Source organism: Hydractinia symbiolongicarpus, chromosome 4, assembly GCF_029227915.1.
Source record: "Hydractinia symbiolongicarpus strain clone_291-10 chromosome 4, HSymV2.1, whole genome shotgun sequence".
Classification (NCBI taxonomy): Eukaryota; Metazoa; Cnidaria; class Hydrozoa; order Anthoathecata; family Hydractiniidae; genus Hydractinia; species Hydractinia symbiolongicarpus.
Genome location: NC_079878.1, coordinates 9,240,002 through 9,255,590, shown reverse-complemented (window position 1 = coordinate 9,255,590; position 15,589 = coordinate 9,240,002). Strand labels below are relative to the sequence as shown.

Here is a 15,589-nt window from a genome sequence, read left to right as displayed (position 1 = left end):
TATATATGTCATCTTTAATGGATGGATGACACAACAGACTTTACATTCATGTAAAAAACAAATTAAAAACTAATTTTGTTTATTAAGCTATGGGCTGAGATGAGTACTTTCAACAAAAAATGAAATAAATAATTAACATATTTAATTATATAATAAAATAAAGAAAACAGGCTTCATACATTTTCAGAAAGAAGCCAAAAAAATTTAAGAAAAATCTGGATCAAGCTAAAAAAGTATGTTTTATATAAAAGAAATGCTCATATTTCTCCATCATTTTTTCAAAGGGTAGTTGAAGTCTTTTTTTAAGCAACAGTCAAATGCAGTAAAAATCACAAACATGAAACTTAAAAAGTATACTGTATCTATATAACAAACTGATTATCATTTTTTCTCAAGGGATCTAACATAATATATTGTGCCATACTAAAACAGTAGAGATTAACATAATAGAAGAAGGGAAAGAATTAAGAAAAATAATTTATTTACAGATTGATCACATTTATTGCCACCAAAAGCTCACAGAAAAGCTAGTTGACAATGATCTAACGTAATGCCACCATTTTGGTGGAATATATAACATTTCTCCTTCCTTAAGAATACATTCAACATAGTCAGCATCTCCAAACTTTGGGAAGTTGTCTTTATCCCAATTTTCAACATCCACTTGACTAGTATTGTCTAGCATTCCTTCATGAGGATAAACAAAATGAGAAAGTTTGTGATCGTACAACCTGATATATTTGGAACCTACCACTTGAACTAGCAAATTATGGTACGGATCATGGTGCAAAGGAGATATTGTTCCTTCGGGACCAAACCAGGCGTTTATTATTACATTTTCGTCTTCCTTATCAGACAAATAACAATAATCAGGAACAATTATATCATCTTTTAGCTCTGGGATTTGCTCAAACAGTTGATGTTGAGCTAAGTAGCCTGTACTATTGTTTGGCTCAATATAGGTATCAATAAACTCTGACATGCTAACTAACTTCTGCGTCCATTCCTCAGAAGTGTACTTATCTCCTATTTCAACTGGAACTGTTCTAGAGCCAGCTATAGATTTAATATAACTCACAGTCCACTTATGTTCACCCATGGCAGGCCAATGTGTAATACAATTTGTAATAATTACAGGGTTTTCTTTTTTTATGAAGTCTAATTGAAATTGCATCAAGGAAGGTGCACATTTTCTTTCAATAGTCTTGCTAAAATCAAGTGGTGGCATATTGTTATAAAATTTAATCACTTTAGAGGGCGGTTCATTGTCTTTATTTTTTTCGCTTGGAGTAAGGCATAACGGTAACATCCTTGTAAATTTAGATACAATTCTAGATAAAATGTTATCAAAAATTGGAGCTCCCATTAATAAACCCATATCACAAGCTTTTATTGCTCTTCTTACATCTTTGTGACCATATAAACTTAAGCCTTTAATAAGTGAGGCAAAAGAATAAAGATAGCGTATATTTATATCAACATCTTTCCAGTGGCCTACATTTAGTTCTTCCCAACTTTTGTCCAGCAAAACTTGTGATAAACTTGCAGCATGGATATAATTTCCTTCTAAACATAACTGCCATGCTAATACAGCCTTCTTCAGTGCATCACAATCATTAATATTTGATAAAACATCTTTAGGATTAATGGTGTCCAAATTAAATTCTTCAATAAGTTCACCCATTTTGCACTTTTTTTACATCAGCGACAACCTGAAAAAAAACATTACTTAATACAGCTCAAATAGCTGGCACATATTTTATTATTTTATGTCGACACATATTTTTATAAGTTGTTCAAAAAAAAAATAATTTTAAAAATACTAATCAAGGCATGATACCAGCCTTATCAAAATTATCATACCATATCAACAAATCTTTTATTTTGAAGTCCAGGCCGAGTTGAGACTTTTTTTAAGATTCTTGTTCTTGTTTTTCAGTCACCATATTTAACATTTCTTTGATCACTCTTTTTTCAGCTAAGAAGTGGACCGTCTTAAAACCTCAAAATGTCACTAAAATTCTGTTATCAACTAATCAGGGCAAAAATTACAACAGCAAAAAAACCTAGGCAAAAAACCTACATAGGTGGCCACTAATTATGATAATTAATGTTTAACCATGCACTTTTTCATTTATTAAAATGTATGACCAGGGTTATTGGATAATTTTGATCAAGTTCCAATGGGGCATAGTGCACAAAGTACAAAGGAGATAGATGAAAAAAAGGGGAAAAGATATATCCAGTTGATAAAAAATATGACTTGTGCAGAAAATAGACAGATAAAAAAGACATATAAGCGAGTCAACAAATCCAATTCATTTAACAAAAGCTTTTGGCCATCTTCAGATTCAGATTGCCGGCCGACAGACCGTAAACTACTATCTACTTCGCCCGTAGAACAAGTAATTAAGTTGGAGTCACCTTATTTCTAAAATCCAATTTCTAATAAAAATACAAGATGCAAAAGAATTTTGAAATGTAAAAAAACAAAAACAAAGACACAAGATTAGCTATACACATCTATTGTTTAATATTTTTAATGTTATTCACGATCCATCGCAACAATCACGATTAATAGTGACGATCGCGATAGCATCGTTATTTTTTTATGCATCGCGACTATCGCAAAGCTTAATGCAATTACTTCGCCAATTGCCGAGTGCCAAAGCGAAATTCGAAGGCTACTGCTTCATAACCAAATAAGTTTAAAATTTTTCGAAACTTGCATACTATCGCTGACGCAACAGAGATATATAACAGAGGATCAAAACACCCAAAAACCACCAAGCTCAACGTATAATTTGGTCGAACTACAAACACCATAATACCGCCAAAGTACTTTATAGCTATTACACCAAATAGGTTTATAGCATTCGCTTTAGAAGGTTATGGTGGTATTGTGTCAGGTAAGGCAATCTCGTTAGCATTAGGTTCCTTAGATTCAATCGAGCCTTATACTGAAATCTTGGTTGATAAGGGATTTAACATCATTGAAGAATGTGCAGCTTGATTTATTCATGTTCTTGTTCCTCCTGGAAAGCGCAGACAATCTCAAATGTTGACAAAAGACGTAAAGAAAACAAATGAAGTAGCGAAACTACGCATATTAGTCGAACATGTAATACAACGTTTAAAACATTTCATATCATTGGAAGAGAAATGACTATCAACCTTACTCATCATATTGATATTATTGTATAGGTTGTGATGTTTCGGCACTATTCAAAAATCCAGTGATCGAAATTGCTAGGGTCTATCTACTGTTGGGTTGCTAGCTGGTTAGGTGAACTAACTAAAATACTATTTTCTTTTTTTTTATGTTCAACCTAATCACCACTGGATCTTGACGTCTGTTGGTATCATGGTCATTTTATTTATATTTCTATGTATGTTTTGCTTGTATTAGCGAATGTTAAATTGGCGAATGTCCGATTTAATGAAAGTTCATGGAAAAATAAGAATGTATGGTTGGAACAACAACAAAAAAATAATAAAAAATAACAGGAGAAGGGTGTTACGACATGCGTATTTTATGTTGTTTTAATTATTTTTCTAATATCATTGAAAAAGATTTAATGATATTAATGATTTTTCTTAAATGATATCAACTAAGAAATTTAAGATTTTAGCAAGCAGCGTAATTTTAAACATATATTAATCATAACGAAGGAGGGTGTTACAACATTCATAATCTTTTTTTTCAAGAGACTGGATAAGCAAATGTTTGTTTGTTGATATTTTTACTATTTTTTTATCGTGAAAGTTAGGGTTGGGCGGGCCTTTAGAGTAGAGTGAGTATTAGAGTCAGTCTAAACAAGAAAAAAGCTTACGACAACAAAAATATTTTTGATTAACAAAAACAAAACAATTATTCATAATTAATTGCGCTATTCTCTCATGACATTAATTACGTGATTTTTATAATGTTTAAAGATGTATTATGACGATCGCAATATGGATCGCGAAAGTCACGATGCATCGTGAAAGTCGACCCCACAATGGATTGGGACATTCACAATGCTAAAAAATTTTACTATTGCGACAGCATCTTGAATTGTGCACGACGCGCATGATACGCAATCCACGATGTTAGGTGTCCTACTGTACTTACCTCAATCTCTAATGTTTTTTTTTTGGTGTTTATGAAATACATTTATCTTACTAATACAGTGTTTTTTCTGGAAACATTAGGAATTAATTTGACCATAAAACAATTCTGGGCATAAAATGTTTGACACTCCATATTTTAAATTTTTCAAATGACATTTCGTTAAGTATGTTATTATTTTCATCCATGGTAAAAACCCAGAGATGTTTGTTTACAATTCGCGGCACATGCACCATCTGTGGTGTTTAAATTAAAGAATATACAAAAACAACACAGAATATTTAATTTGCTCCTATATGTTCTGGCATTTATATCATTGGTTCTTATAAACATAGATGGCAGCTAAGCTTGAGACCTCCAAGTTTGTTTTGATTTGTTTATACAAGAAGGATTTATTTTGAGTAAGATATTAAAAACTAATAGCTTTAATTCTATTTTTTTTTTAAATGCCCTTTTAATGATATAATATATATCAATTCCCCTTATAAGCAGGACAAAACTATACATACAGCTATTTACGATTTTAGTTTCTTTACCTACCAAAACCGCCATTTTGAAAATATAGCCCTTTAAATATTGTGTCTTTAAAACATGTGCGCATTACTTCTTCAAAATCGGCACAAGGTGTATTGTTAACATAGTTTGTATATACTGATGTGATTTTGGCTTAAGGTGTGAGTAAGGGAGAAAAAAAAAAATTTTTAACTTCTTTCAAAATAAAAAAACTTTTTAATGGTGAAATTATTTTTATATAAAATAGGATGAAATGTGACTTTTTTCCAAAAACAAAATCCTCATCATTTGTCTTTCAGCTGAATTTGCTAAAAAGATCAAATATATGTGTAAATGCATGTTTCTCACTTTGGGAATAAACTGTGGTAAGCATATTTTGTAACAATAACGTAATCACAACCAACGTTGTAAAAAACGATACCATTGAATTTCTTGTATCGCTTTTCTTTTAACGATTGTTTGTTTTTATCTGATCAATTAGAAATCACTTTTTTCACTTTGACTTTCATTTGTGCTTTTTTGGGAAAAAGTTTTTTCTACAAGCAAGCAACACTAACAACATTGAGCTATATAAAATATTAACAAGAAGCCCTGGGGGCTCTAAGAATTTCCGCTCGCTACAAAAATATTTGATGACAACCTGCTAATTCGTTGTGTTATCGTGCCAAACATTCGAATAGGTTTGGTGCATGAAGCTTTAAAGATAAAGCACACAGGTGACATTATATCTTACAACAAACGCAACCAAAACGAAACGCGTCATATTGAACTCACATTTTAAAAGAAATTGCTAACAAAAAATACAGCCTATCATATTCATGGTTGAAAGTCTTGCGATTGAAACGGCATTTAGTTGACAAAAAATCAAAATTTTGATGTGACCATCAATTCAGCATTTTTTTATTAACTGTGCTAATTTTTGTCGAAAATAAAGTAGTTTTAATTTTTGGACAAATTTTGGGCTGAAATGTCATTTAGGTGACAAAAAATCAAACTTTTGATCTCACCATCATATTCAGCATACTTTATTTGTTTACTGTGCCAAATTTTGTTGAAAATAAAGTAGTTTTAATTTTTGGACCAATTTTGGCCTAAAATGACATTTAGGTGACAAAAATCAAAATTATAATGTCACCATCATGTTCAGCATACCTTATTTGTTAACTGTGCCGAATTTTGTTGAAAATAAAGTAGTTTTAATTTTTGGACCAATTTTGGCCTAAAATGACATTTAGGTGACAAAAATCAAAATTATAATGTCACCATCATGTTCAGCATACTTTATTTGTTAACTGTGCCAAATTTTGTTGAAAATAAAGTAGTTTTAATTTTTGGATTAATTTTGGTCTAAAATGACATTTAGGTGACAAAAATCAAAATTAAAATGTCACCATTATGTTCAGCATACTTTTTTTGTTAACTGAGCCAAATTTTGTCGAAAACAAATACCAATTTTGGCCTGAAACGTCATTTAGATGACTTCCCAGTACTTAGGGAGCTTGGGTACGAAGTTTAAATCTGTGACGTTGCAATTGACCATTTGGGACAGGGCTAGTTAGTTAGTCAGTTATACCAATGCTATCCTCTTCTCGAAGGAACGTGAAATTCAGGGGCGATTTTTTCTCAAAAAATGCTCCGAAAGAAAAAACGACGGTTTTAAAGAGGCGCGGAATTTCAATTAAAAGAAATTATAACTCTATTTTAAACATATTTTAAGAAATTATATTGATATTATATGTTTTATTTCAGTGATATTGTACAAGTGTATCAGGCCCTTAATAGTTGAGAATACTCAATGATTTGTTTACCCCATAATTCTCCGTTTTCAAGATCAATTTCAAATTTTATAATCTTTTAGGCTAATGGCGGAAATCTTCAAGCCCCTGGGCTTCTTGTTTTATTTTCAATCGTTTTATTGCACTTTTGTAATACCATTAAAAGATTTTAAACAATCAAGGCGAGGGTAATCATCAATTTTAAACTTAAATAAGCATTAGTATTACCATTAAGCAGAGCTTCATAAAGTTAAAAAAATAATTTTCAGTGTAATAAAATGAAAATGACTCGACCGTCCGGCAGATTGATATTAAACGAGCTGTTTTACAACAAACCAAGTGTATCTTCATGTTAAGTACATTTTTGAGCACGCTCAGGGTGTCTCTTTCTCGACACATCACATCAGTTGATCATTTTTTGTTTCCACTCAAAGTTTCAAAAATGCTCATAAGTTTTATACTTAATGTACTTAATACTTAATGAATAACGAAATTTTTTATAAGCAGCCCTATTATAAAATTTGCAAGATTTCTAACCAATTTTTGTAAAAAAAATACTGTATACAAGCGGCAATTTATGTCTTGATTGCGGTTTCGAAAATGCATTACCGTATTTACATTGATTTTATAAAATGTTCAGCTTCTTTTCGCATGCTTACTAAGATAATAGTTTATACTATTTACGAAACAACTCCTTTTTCCGATTTTGAACCGAATAATTAGTTTATTTACGAAACAACTCTTTTTTCCGATTTTGAACGGAATAATTAGTTTATTTATTGTGTATGAACACTGGTAAATCTAGGCGGAGTTTTTGATAATCTTGAAATTTATAAAATTTAAGTTTGCAACAGGTATTATATAAGGTAAAAACATTCTATAATATCACGAGAAAAATATGGCAGAATTTCCAATGTTCATTTATGTCCTAATTTCGTCCCCCAAAACAGTAATTACTTTAAAGGTCGTCGCCATTATCGAACAAAATTCAACTTTGTTCGTAGTCCATTTTGTTGATTTGTGACGTCACATTATGTTTATAGCTGAACAAGATTTCTAAGAAGATAAATAAAGTTTCACTCAGGCCGCCCAGGGTCGTCTTCTCAGAATGATATGTAGATTTATTGCAACCATCAAAAGCGTTGATTTACTATTGAAGACTTCGCAGCTTCTTACACTCACGAAGAATATATCCAGCAAGAATTAAAAATATATACTAACGTAAATCAGTGCGATAGTGATATGAGCGATGAAAACGTCGAGTTAAATTCTAGTAAAGCAATAAATTTGCACAAATGTAAAAATGTGTTCTTCCGATCTTTCACGAGTGTAAATGTTGTGAGGAATTCAAAAACTTGCTTGGTACATTGCTTGTGCAACCCAACACGAAGGTTTTGTACATTAAGTTTAGACAAGGTGATGTCAGAAACAATGTATGTTCCTTAACGTCGTAGCAGAAAAAAATTAACACGATTTTAATAACATGCAAAAAAAGACAAAGACATAATACTACTTTTATTATACAAAAAACTTTTTGTTCACAAAATGACATATTTCTTTGCGCGTATAATATCATTGGACCTTTTGTTTTTAAGAAATGTTTTTTTTTTGTAATGTTGTGATACAAAAATAACACATAAAAAAATTGAATGCACGTAGTTTTTTTAAAGTGACTCATGCCTAAAACTGCATACTTTTGCATGACATTGCGCACTGTTTGAATGTTTCATATGTCCTGCATAATTTATCAAAAGGTATCATCGTATGACTCTACGCACGACTCTGCTGACATCGCTTCTTCAACAACACTTTACAATGCCTAAATGAATCCATCACTCTCAAGGAAAGTAATTTATTACACAGGCTCCCACGTCAAAAAAACGATTGTTAAATAATTAAAATAATAATTAAAAAGCATGTATATTCCTTGTTTGCAACGAGCACTAGTTTTTTAATATATACATGAATGGGTCTAAGTCTTCCTGACTGAGCAAAGTAGACAAAAAAGTATGCTGAAAACGATGGTGATATCGAAATATTAAACTTTTTTTAACTTAATAACGCTTTAAGTTATGAATGGTATATATTTATATTTCACACACTGTGCGATGTTTGCTTCCAGAAATGTAAATCTTTTATTTCAAATTTATAGTATTTCTTCTTATGACATTTTTTAAAAACTTTGTGCAAAAAGTCTTACTTTCTCAAGTCGTGTCTGCCTCATATCTGGATGTCGTTTGCTACTCTTCTCCTTGATTATATACAACACGGAATGGAGGCTACAGGATAGCACGAGAACGAATGCGAGGATACAACATAAACACAGGCAGTTATACAAAGAGATGACGGACATCCCAAATGTGAACTTGTGAATAATACGTAATACACATAAAAATTAATACCCACGTGCACACAAAATCCATAATGATTAGAAAAAAGTCGAAAAAACGGTAGTTTTCCTTAATAATTGGTAGCTTTAGGATATTTCTCACGTTTTTTAGCCATATATAAATCTTTAACAAACCAATTTTAGGATTTAGGCCACGGATGTATAGCTGCATGGTAAAGAAAAGCCCTACAACCCAAATACAAAATATGTAATACTTATGAATGCATAAAATATCGACGACAATACAAATCATAGTAAAACACTGTTTTTTCGTTGTTTTTTTTCTTCACAGACAATAATTTAAAGAGAAGTTGCATCATTTTCTGCAGGTGTCCGCTAATTATAAAAAGAGAGAAGTTCAAAAATACCTATTTCTTGCATAAAAATGTTCGTTAATTGAAGTGTCCGCTTATTCCTTGTCCGCTTTTTAGAAGCTTTTCTGAGACTTTGACAAGAATTCGGCTGGTGTATAAAACCTGGCCGTTAATCAGAGGTGTCCGCTTTTTGGAGTGTCCGCAACCTCGATCCTGGGGCCTGTAGCGTTTTGTTTTATATGAGGATGAAAATCGTACGCGTTTCATCCTCAAAATAACGCTACAGGCCCTGGGATCGAGGTTGGAGTGTCCGTTATTTGGAGAGAATACCCTGCAATTATTTGAAATGCTCGGTTATTTTAACGACTTTTGTTCCCCGTAGATGTTTTTTGAATTTCAGGCACATAGCTATCTGTCAGTTATTCAAACTCTCAATTGTTTAAATTTTGAGCCAAAATTCCATCGGTTAATCGACATTTTAAGACAAAAAAGCGATTTTCGCCTTCAAAAATAGTAGGAAGGAAACCCAACTAAATAACAAAACAATGTGCTAAACACTGTTCTGAAGCTAAAAAAGCAAACCACATTACAACAATTTTTTAAGAATTCTGTAATTTTAATTAAATTTCTGCACGTGTAGTTTATTGGTACCTGGACTGGTAATTTGCGCAGAATGCAGCAGAAATTCCCTGAAACCTGAGATACTGTTATAATTTATTTTGGAACTTCCACTACAACTTATTTAGCAAAATATAAATTTAGAGTGGCTGTCTTAACTTGGTAGGGTAACGACAAGACTCAACTCAAGCATGTGTTAATAACTGAAGTTACAGTTTACAACTTTCATAAAAACTTATTCTACAAACTAATATCCTCTGTTTCTATTTCTACCACTTCCGGAGGTATTTTTGAATAATAATTGAGTAGATGTGCGGAGGTAAATTGTACACGTATTTAAGCGTTAAGCCTGCCTTTAACCTTGGGTCGTCAAGTTAAGTGTTTTTTTGCCGGACTTCTTAAATAAATTAAAAATGTATAGAAATTTTACTCTTTCATATAATAACAAGAAGCCCTGGGGGCTCTAAGAATTTCCGCGCGCTACCAAAATATTTGATGAAAACCTGCTAATTCGTTGTGTTATTGTGCCAAACATTCGAAGGGGTTTGGTGCATGAACCTCTAAGATCAAGCACACCAGTGACATTATATCTTACAACAAACGCAAACAAAACGAAACGTGCCATTAAACTCACATTTTAAAAGAAATTGCTAACAAAAATACAGCCTATCATTCATGGTTGAAAGTCTTGCGATTGAAACGTTTATGGTCTTAAACGGCATTAGTTGACAAAAAATCAAAATTTTGATGTGACCATCATTTTCAGCATATTTTTTTATTAACTGTGTCAATTTTTGTCGAAAATAAAGCAGTTTTAATTTTTAGATAAATTTTGGCCTGAAATGACATTTAGGTGACAAAAAATCAAACTTTTGTACCATCATCATTTTCAGCATACTTTATTTGTTAACTGTGCCAGATTTAGCCGAAAATGAAGTGGTTTTAATTTTTGGACCAATTTTGGCCTAAAATGGCATTTAGGTGAAAAAATCAAAATTTTGATGTCACCATTATGTTCAGCATACTCTTTTTGTTAACTGTGCCAAATTTTTTCGAAAACAAATACCAATTTTGGCCTGAAACGTCAATACGAGACTTCCCAGTAGTTAAGGAGCTTGGGTACGAAGTTTACATCTGTGACGGAGCAACGTGAAATCCCAGGGTCGATTTTTTCTTAAAAAATGCTCCGAAAGAAAAAAACGACGGTTTTAAAGAATTTCCTACGCCTTCGGGCGCGGAAATTCAAAAAATGTCTACTCGTCATAAAGCTTCTGCTCCTTCAAAAAAGAGAAAAAAAATTAGAAAAAAGTGTTTTAACTCTCCAGCCAAGTGAAGATAAAAAATAAAAAATAATATGCAAATTGAACAAAAATGTTAGTCGAAAGAAAATAATGATGTTTTATCCAGTGATAGCGAATATGACTTAGTGATATTGGATCATTTTTTTAACCCTATTCCATGAGATTTTGTAACATTTTTTCCTTTTCCTTTTTGTTTATTTTTACTTTGCCTATCTCTCTTCTTGTGAATATGTTTTAAGTGCAAACATGAGCAGACACGCGTGTTGTACAGAAGTTGTTAAAAACACCTGTAGCGACCATTTAACTATACAAAAGTGATGATATTTTTTAAAAAGGTCTTTTTCGAAATGTTTATTTATTGTGTTAGTACTGCTAGCCTTTTCATCTTCATTTACAAAACTAAAAAAAGCTACAAGGTGGAGGGTGAGCGGTTTTTGAAGACAGATGTTATATCTAAAAATGATTTTACATTTAATTCGTAAGTGTGAACAGATCTCGAGTTATGACATATTTTTTAGCAAATTATGGTTTGTAATTCAATATAAAAAGTAAGTGGAAAATATCTTCAAAACGGAAAATAATTACACTATAATCTTCAGATAGTTTTTAGATCAATGTGTTGTGATTACAAAACAGTGAACATCGATCATGAAAAACTAAACGTTTTGTAAATGGAAATGTATTAGTAAAGGAGGGGTCATTTTTTAATGTCTTTAATTTTATTCGTTTCCAATAATTTTCATATCATCTTTTAGGCAATTTTATAAACTTTCAGAAAATGTTAAACAACAATATTACAACTTTTACGTAATTTTAATAGAAGCTATTTTAAAACATCACACATTTTCCCTTACTCACACCTTAAAGCTAATCAAAAACATGTCTTTTAATCACTTTAAACAGTTTTGAAATAGTTTCCCATTTGTATCCCATTCATTTCCTATTCACTTGCACCTTGTTTCAATTTTAAACTTACAATCATTTCAAAACTTAAAGTGCCATGTCATGTGGATCAAGATACAGCTAGCTAGCTAGCTAGATATACTATTTTTTCACGAAAATATGGCATTGAACTGAGTACTAAATGCTGGGAGTCCTAATTTGTAAGTGGGTAACTTGTCCATAAAAAGACAAAGGTTGTCAAGCCTGCGGTTTAGAACTAAGATATACTTAGCACTCTTATTTCCAGAAAACGAAATAAGAAAATGGTGAATTAAACCATCAGCTAGCTGGTGTCCTTGCTTGCGCTTGCCATCTTTGGTGTCTCGTGCAGAATTTCCCAGAACTTTATCGAGTGATATATTATTTTTGTTAGGCAGTGCTATTTAAAGTACTTTTGCATACAACGAGAAAAATGTATTAAAAATACTCATCGTATTCTCTTCTGGGTATCTATATTTTTATTTTATTAAAAAGCATTATAAGTAATCTACTTAAGAGATTGATTCTCTGATATTAGTGTCTAATCGCTAAAAAGAACCCCCCTGAACAAATTTTTATTTCGAGTTGGACGAGTGCATTATTCAAAACAAAGACCATGGTCAACTTCACCTAAAGGTATTTCACTAAATTTATATTTTGCAAAAAGAGGAAAGCTCTTAGGATACATGACCATATCTTTTAAAATATTCGATTGAAAATGTTTCCTTTGTAAACTTCATTCTCTCTGACGTAGCGCTAACAGAAAGTCAAAATGGTGAGTAGAAGCAACGTGTACTTATTTTTCTTGAATTAAATTTTCTTAGATGGCCTTTACATACACTCTCATTTTTCTTTAGGTTCAATCTGCCTCTGCAACCAATGTTGGGTCTTCAGGAAGGTCTCCAGGGAAGGCATCGAGCCCAAAAGGTGGTAGTGGTTCTACAGTAAGATCACGAAAGGGAACCAGTTCTTCAACAACAACTAGGCGTGCTGCTGGCGCTGGTGGGCCACAAAATATGTGGAGATTTTACACTGAGGACTCTCCAGGAATTAAAGTGTGAGTATGACAAGTCTCAAATCATCCTGATAACTGCCTGGATAAAAATACTCTTGAAAGATGATGAGCACAAAATCCTGAAGTTTTAGGAACAGGCTATAAGCAACAAGTGCTCTACCATTTCTAATATACATAATCTTGTTGTGCATATGAAGCAAAATATTTTTTGACATTTCTTATAAAAATTAAATTCTACACTTTTTGTGACTAAAAATTAAGAACAAGAACATTTTTGTGACAAAAACAGCCATAGCTAGTGATAATAGATTAAAGTAAAAATTGAGTGAATTTAATAACTTTATTGACTTTGTTTTTACTTTTATTTAAGAACATTTATACTACAATAGGAAAGTAAAGTAATCTTTAAGCCAGATAAATACTTATTTTTTTTTAAAAAGTGTCATAGCTAAAATGTGCACAGTAATTGTGGTATATACACAGCACAATTGACTTAAAATCAGAAAAAAGGGCTATGGTTGGTGTGTTTTGCCATCAGAATTCTGGTTTGATTTGGTTATCCATACTATCCCTTGTGAAACCACCTAACCCACATCGAATAGCATATTGTCTATTTGTTCACCTTACCAAAAAAAAATATTTCCTGTTTATTTGATCCAAAAGAACTCAAAGTAATTAACCAGTTTTATTGGTCTTTTTTTACCTACAACTGTGCTGTATACACAGGGACTAAGAATGACAACAAATAGCAATTCTAAAGTGTACTGATTGCAATGTCCCAGAGGTACAAAAAACCCAGCATAATACATTAGGCTCGTGAGAAGACCAGAGTAGACATAAAATGATATTTTTTTGTCTGACGAAAAGCTGACTAGCCGACCCTGCAACAAAACTATGAGTCAGAAAACAGCAAACCAACAATTTAGGCCTTGTATTCTAAATAATTATAAGCCTTGAAAAATTGTAATAAAGGGAACTTCTTTAATGCTTGTCATATTTTCTATATGATTATTATTTTTTAATTTAGGGGCCCAGTTCCAGTTTTGGTGATGAGCTTATTATTTATCGCATCAGTTTTTATGCTTCATATCTGGGGTAAATACACTCGATCATAACCAAATCGAAAAAAGTTTCTGGAAATACCAAATTAAATGACAGACTATAGCTTTTTTAATTGAATAATGTATAATATTTTGTTGGTGCGCAATATACGTACGGATAAAATGTATGGATGGTTTTATATTTATTTATAAAAAATTTAACAAGATGATAAACCACTGTCTTCTGTAAATAACCCTTGAAAACCGTTTGGAAATAAGCTTTCGAAACCAAAACCAAAACATATTGAGATCTGGAAACTCTTCATCATCTTTACGTTACATTAGTTCGAAAAGTTACCATTGATAAACAAGATTTTTATGGAAAAATATACAAAACGATACAAAAGAATGCTATATCGTTGCTTTTTTAATTGAATAATGTACGTGGTGCTTTAAATTTTTTCGGCACAGACAATTTTTGAAGTTATTGTGCAGAGACATCTAAACAGGTTCCTATTCAATTATTGCTCAAATTTAATTGGAAAAAAATTGATTGGTTGACGCTTCTTTTCGACAAATCTAAAAAGTTTAAAATGCCCAACTTAATTTAACAAATACATAAAATCAAATTTTGTCGAATTCCAAAATCAAAATTAAACAATCCAATTGATATAATTATAGGACGGATTTATTTATAGCCCTTTCTCAGGTCGATCTTATCAAAATAAAAATTGCAACCTAAAATTTGATAGCATTTTTAGATTTAGACTGTTTTGTAGATGAAATTTTAAGTGTTTCTTCTGTTGCAAAAATAGACAAATCAATCGACATCAATCCGCAACTAGATTTCAGAAATTAGACATATTTGAAGAAAAGCGATAACATTTTGTTGATATAAATAATGAAGTCTATCCAAACAGTAACATATTGGTAACTATTATTAGCGAATTGTGGAGAATGGTTGAATTTATAAATTGTTGTTATAATTTTTTGTATTTTTCAGCTTGTAACAAGAGAGGGGACAGTTAAATATCGCTAATAAGATAAAGATAGTGTTAAAAAGTTAGCTTTGTACGTTGTAAAACGAAATTTTAATGTTTTAAGTTACAAATTTCGGACAAATACTTTGTGGGTAATCTAAAGAAACTTACGGCAGTTTAAATTAACGGAAGTAAAAATAAACACCATTTAACCTGGGCTGTTTTGGACCGCATTCTAGAGAATAACGCAACCCAACAGCTCGCCGTCTGAAATTGTCCTAAGGGAAAAAAAACATTGCAAGTTGTTGCAAATAATATTTCAAGGCTAAGAATCCCAGTTTGATTTTTTAGAAAAAGTGAAATTTCCCACCATATTGAAAAGGCGGTTACTTTTGTGATGTTTCACTAAATCCCGTGTTTGTCAGACATGCGCACAGTTCGAAAACTGCATTCAATTTTAGGATAAAGTGTTTACGTGGAAATCTCGTATCAGTTTAAAATTTCACTTTGGTCAATTTGACTGAAGTTGAATACCCGAAGTACAGTTGTCGCCCGATATGTGGAACCCCGGATAAGTGACCATTGATTTAGCTTAGTGACTGACTTAGTTTC

At 31.7% G+C, this 15,589-nt stretch overlaps 2 protein-coding genes across 2 annotated transcripts; one reads left to right on the top strand and one right to left on the bottom strand.

Annotated features, from left to right (window-relative positions):
• Nucleotides 1-362: 362 nt before the first annotated feature.
• LOC130641123 (lysine-specific demethylase 8-like) lies at nt 363-12,284 on the bottom strand. The gene is made up of 2 exons (XM_057447788.1): nt 1,864-12,284; nt 363-1,712 (listed from the first exon to the last, which is right to left on the bottom strand). Exon 2 carries the CDS (start codon nt 1,682-1,684, stop codon nt 500-502), a length of 1,185 nt encoding a protein of 394 aa, XP_057303771.1. The 5' UTR covers nt 1,685-1,712; nt 1,864-12,284; the 3' UTR covers nt 363-499.
• Nucleotides 12,285-12,599: 315 nt separating this feature from the next.
• Nucleotides 12,600-14,231, top strand: LOC130641121 (protein transport protein Sec61 subunit beta-like). The gene is made up of 3 exons (XM_057447785.1): nt 12,600-12,717; nt 12,800-12,999; nt 13,985-14,231. Exons 1-3 carry the CDS (start codon nt 12,715-12,717, stop codon nt 14,070-14,072), a joined length of 291 nt encoding a protein of 96 aa, XP_057303768.1. The 5' UTR covers nt 12,600-12,714; the 3' UTR covers nt 14,073-14,231.
• Nucleotides 14,232-15,589: the final 1,358 nt, after the last annotated feature.

What these genes read in the sequence shown, in the direction of transcription:
- LOC130641121 (XM_057447785.1), top strand. An exon ending in GACTCTCCAGGAATTAAAGT is followed by an intron (nt 13,000 to 13,984) that starts GTGAGTATGACA and finishes TTTTTAATTTAG; the next exon opens with GGGCCCAGTTCCAGTTTTGG.
- LOC130641123 (XM_057447788.1), bottom strand. Translation starts at nt 1,684, where the DNA reads ATGGGTGAACTTATTGAAGAATTTAATTTGGACACCATTAATCCTAAA.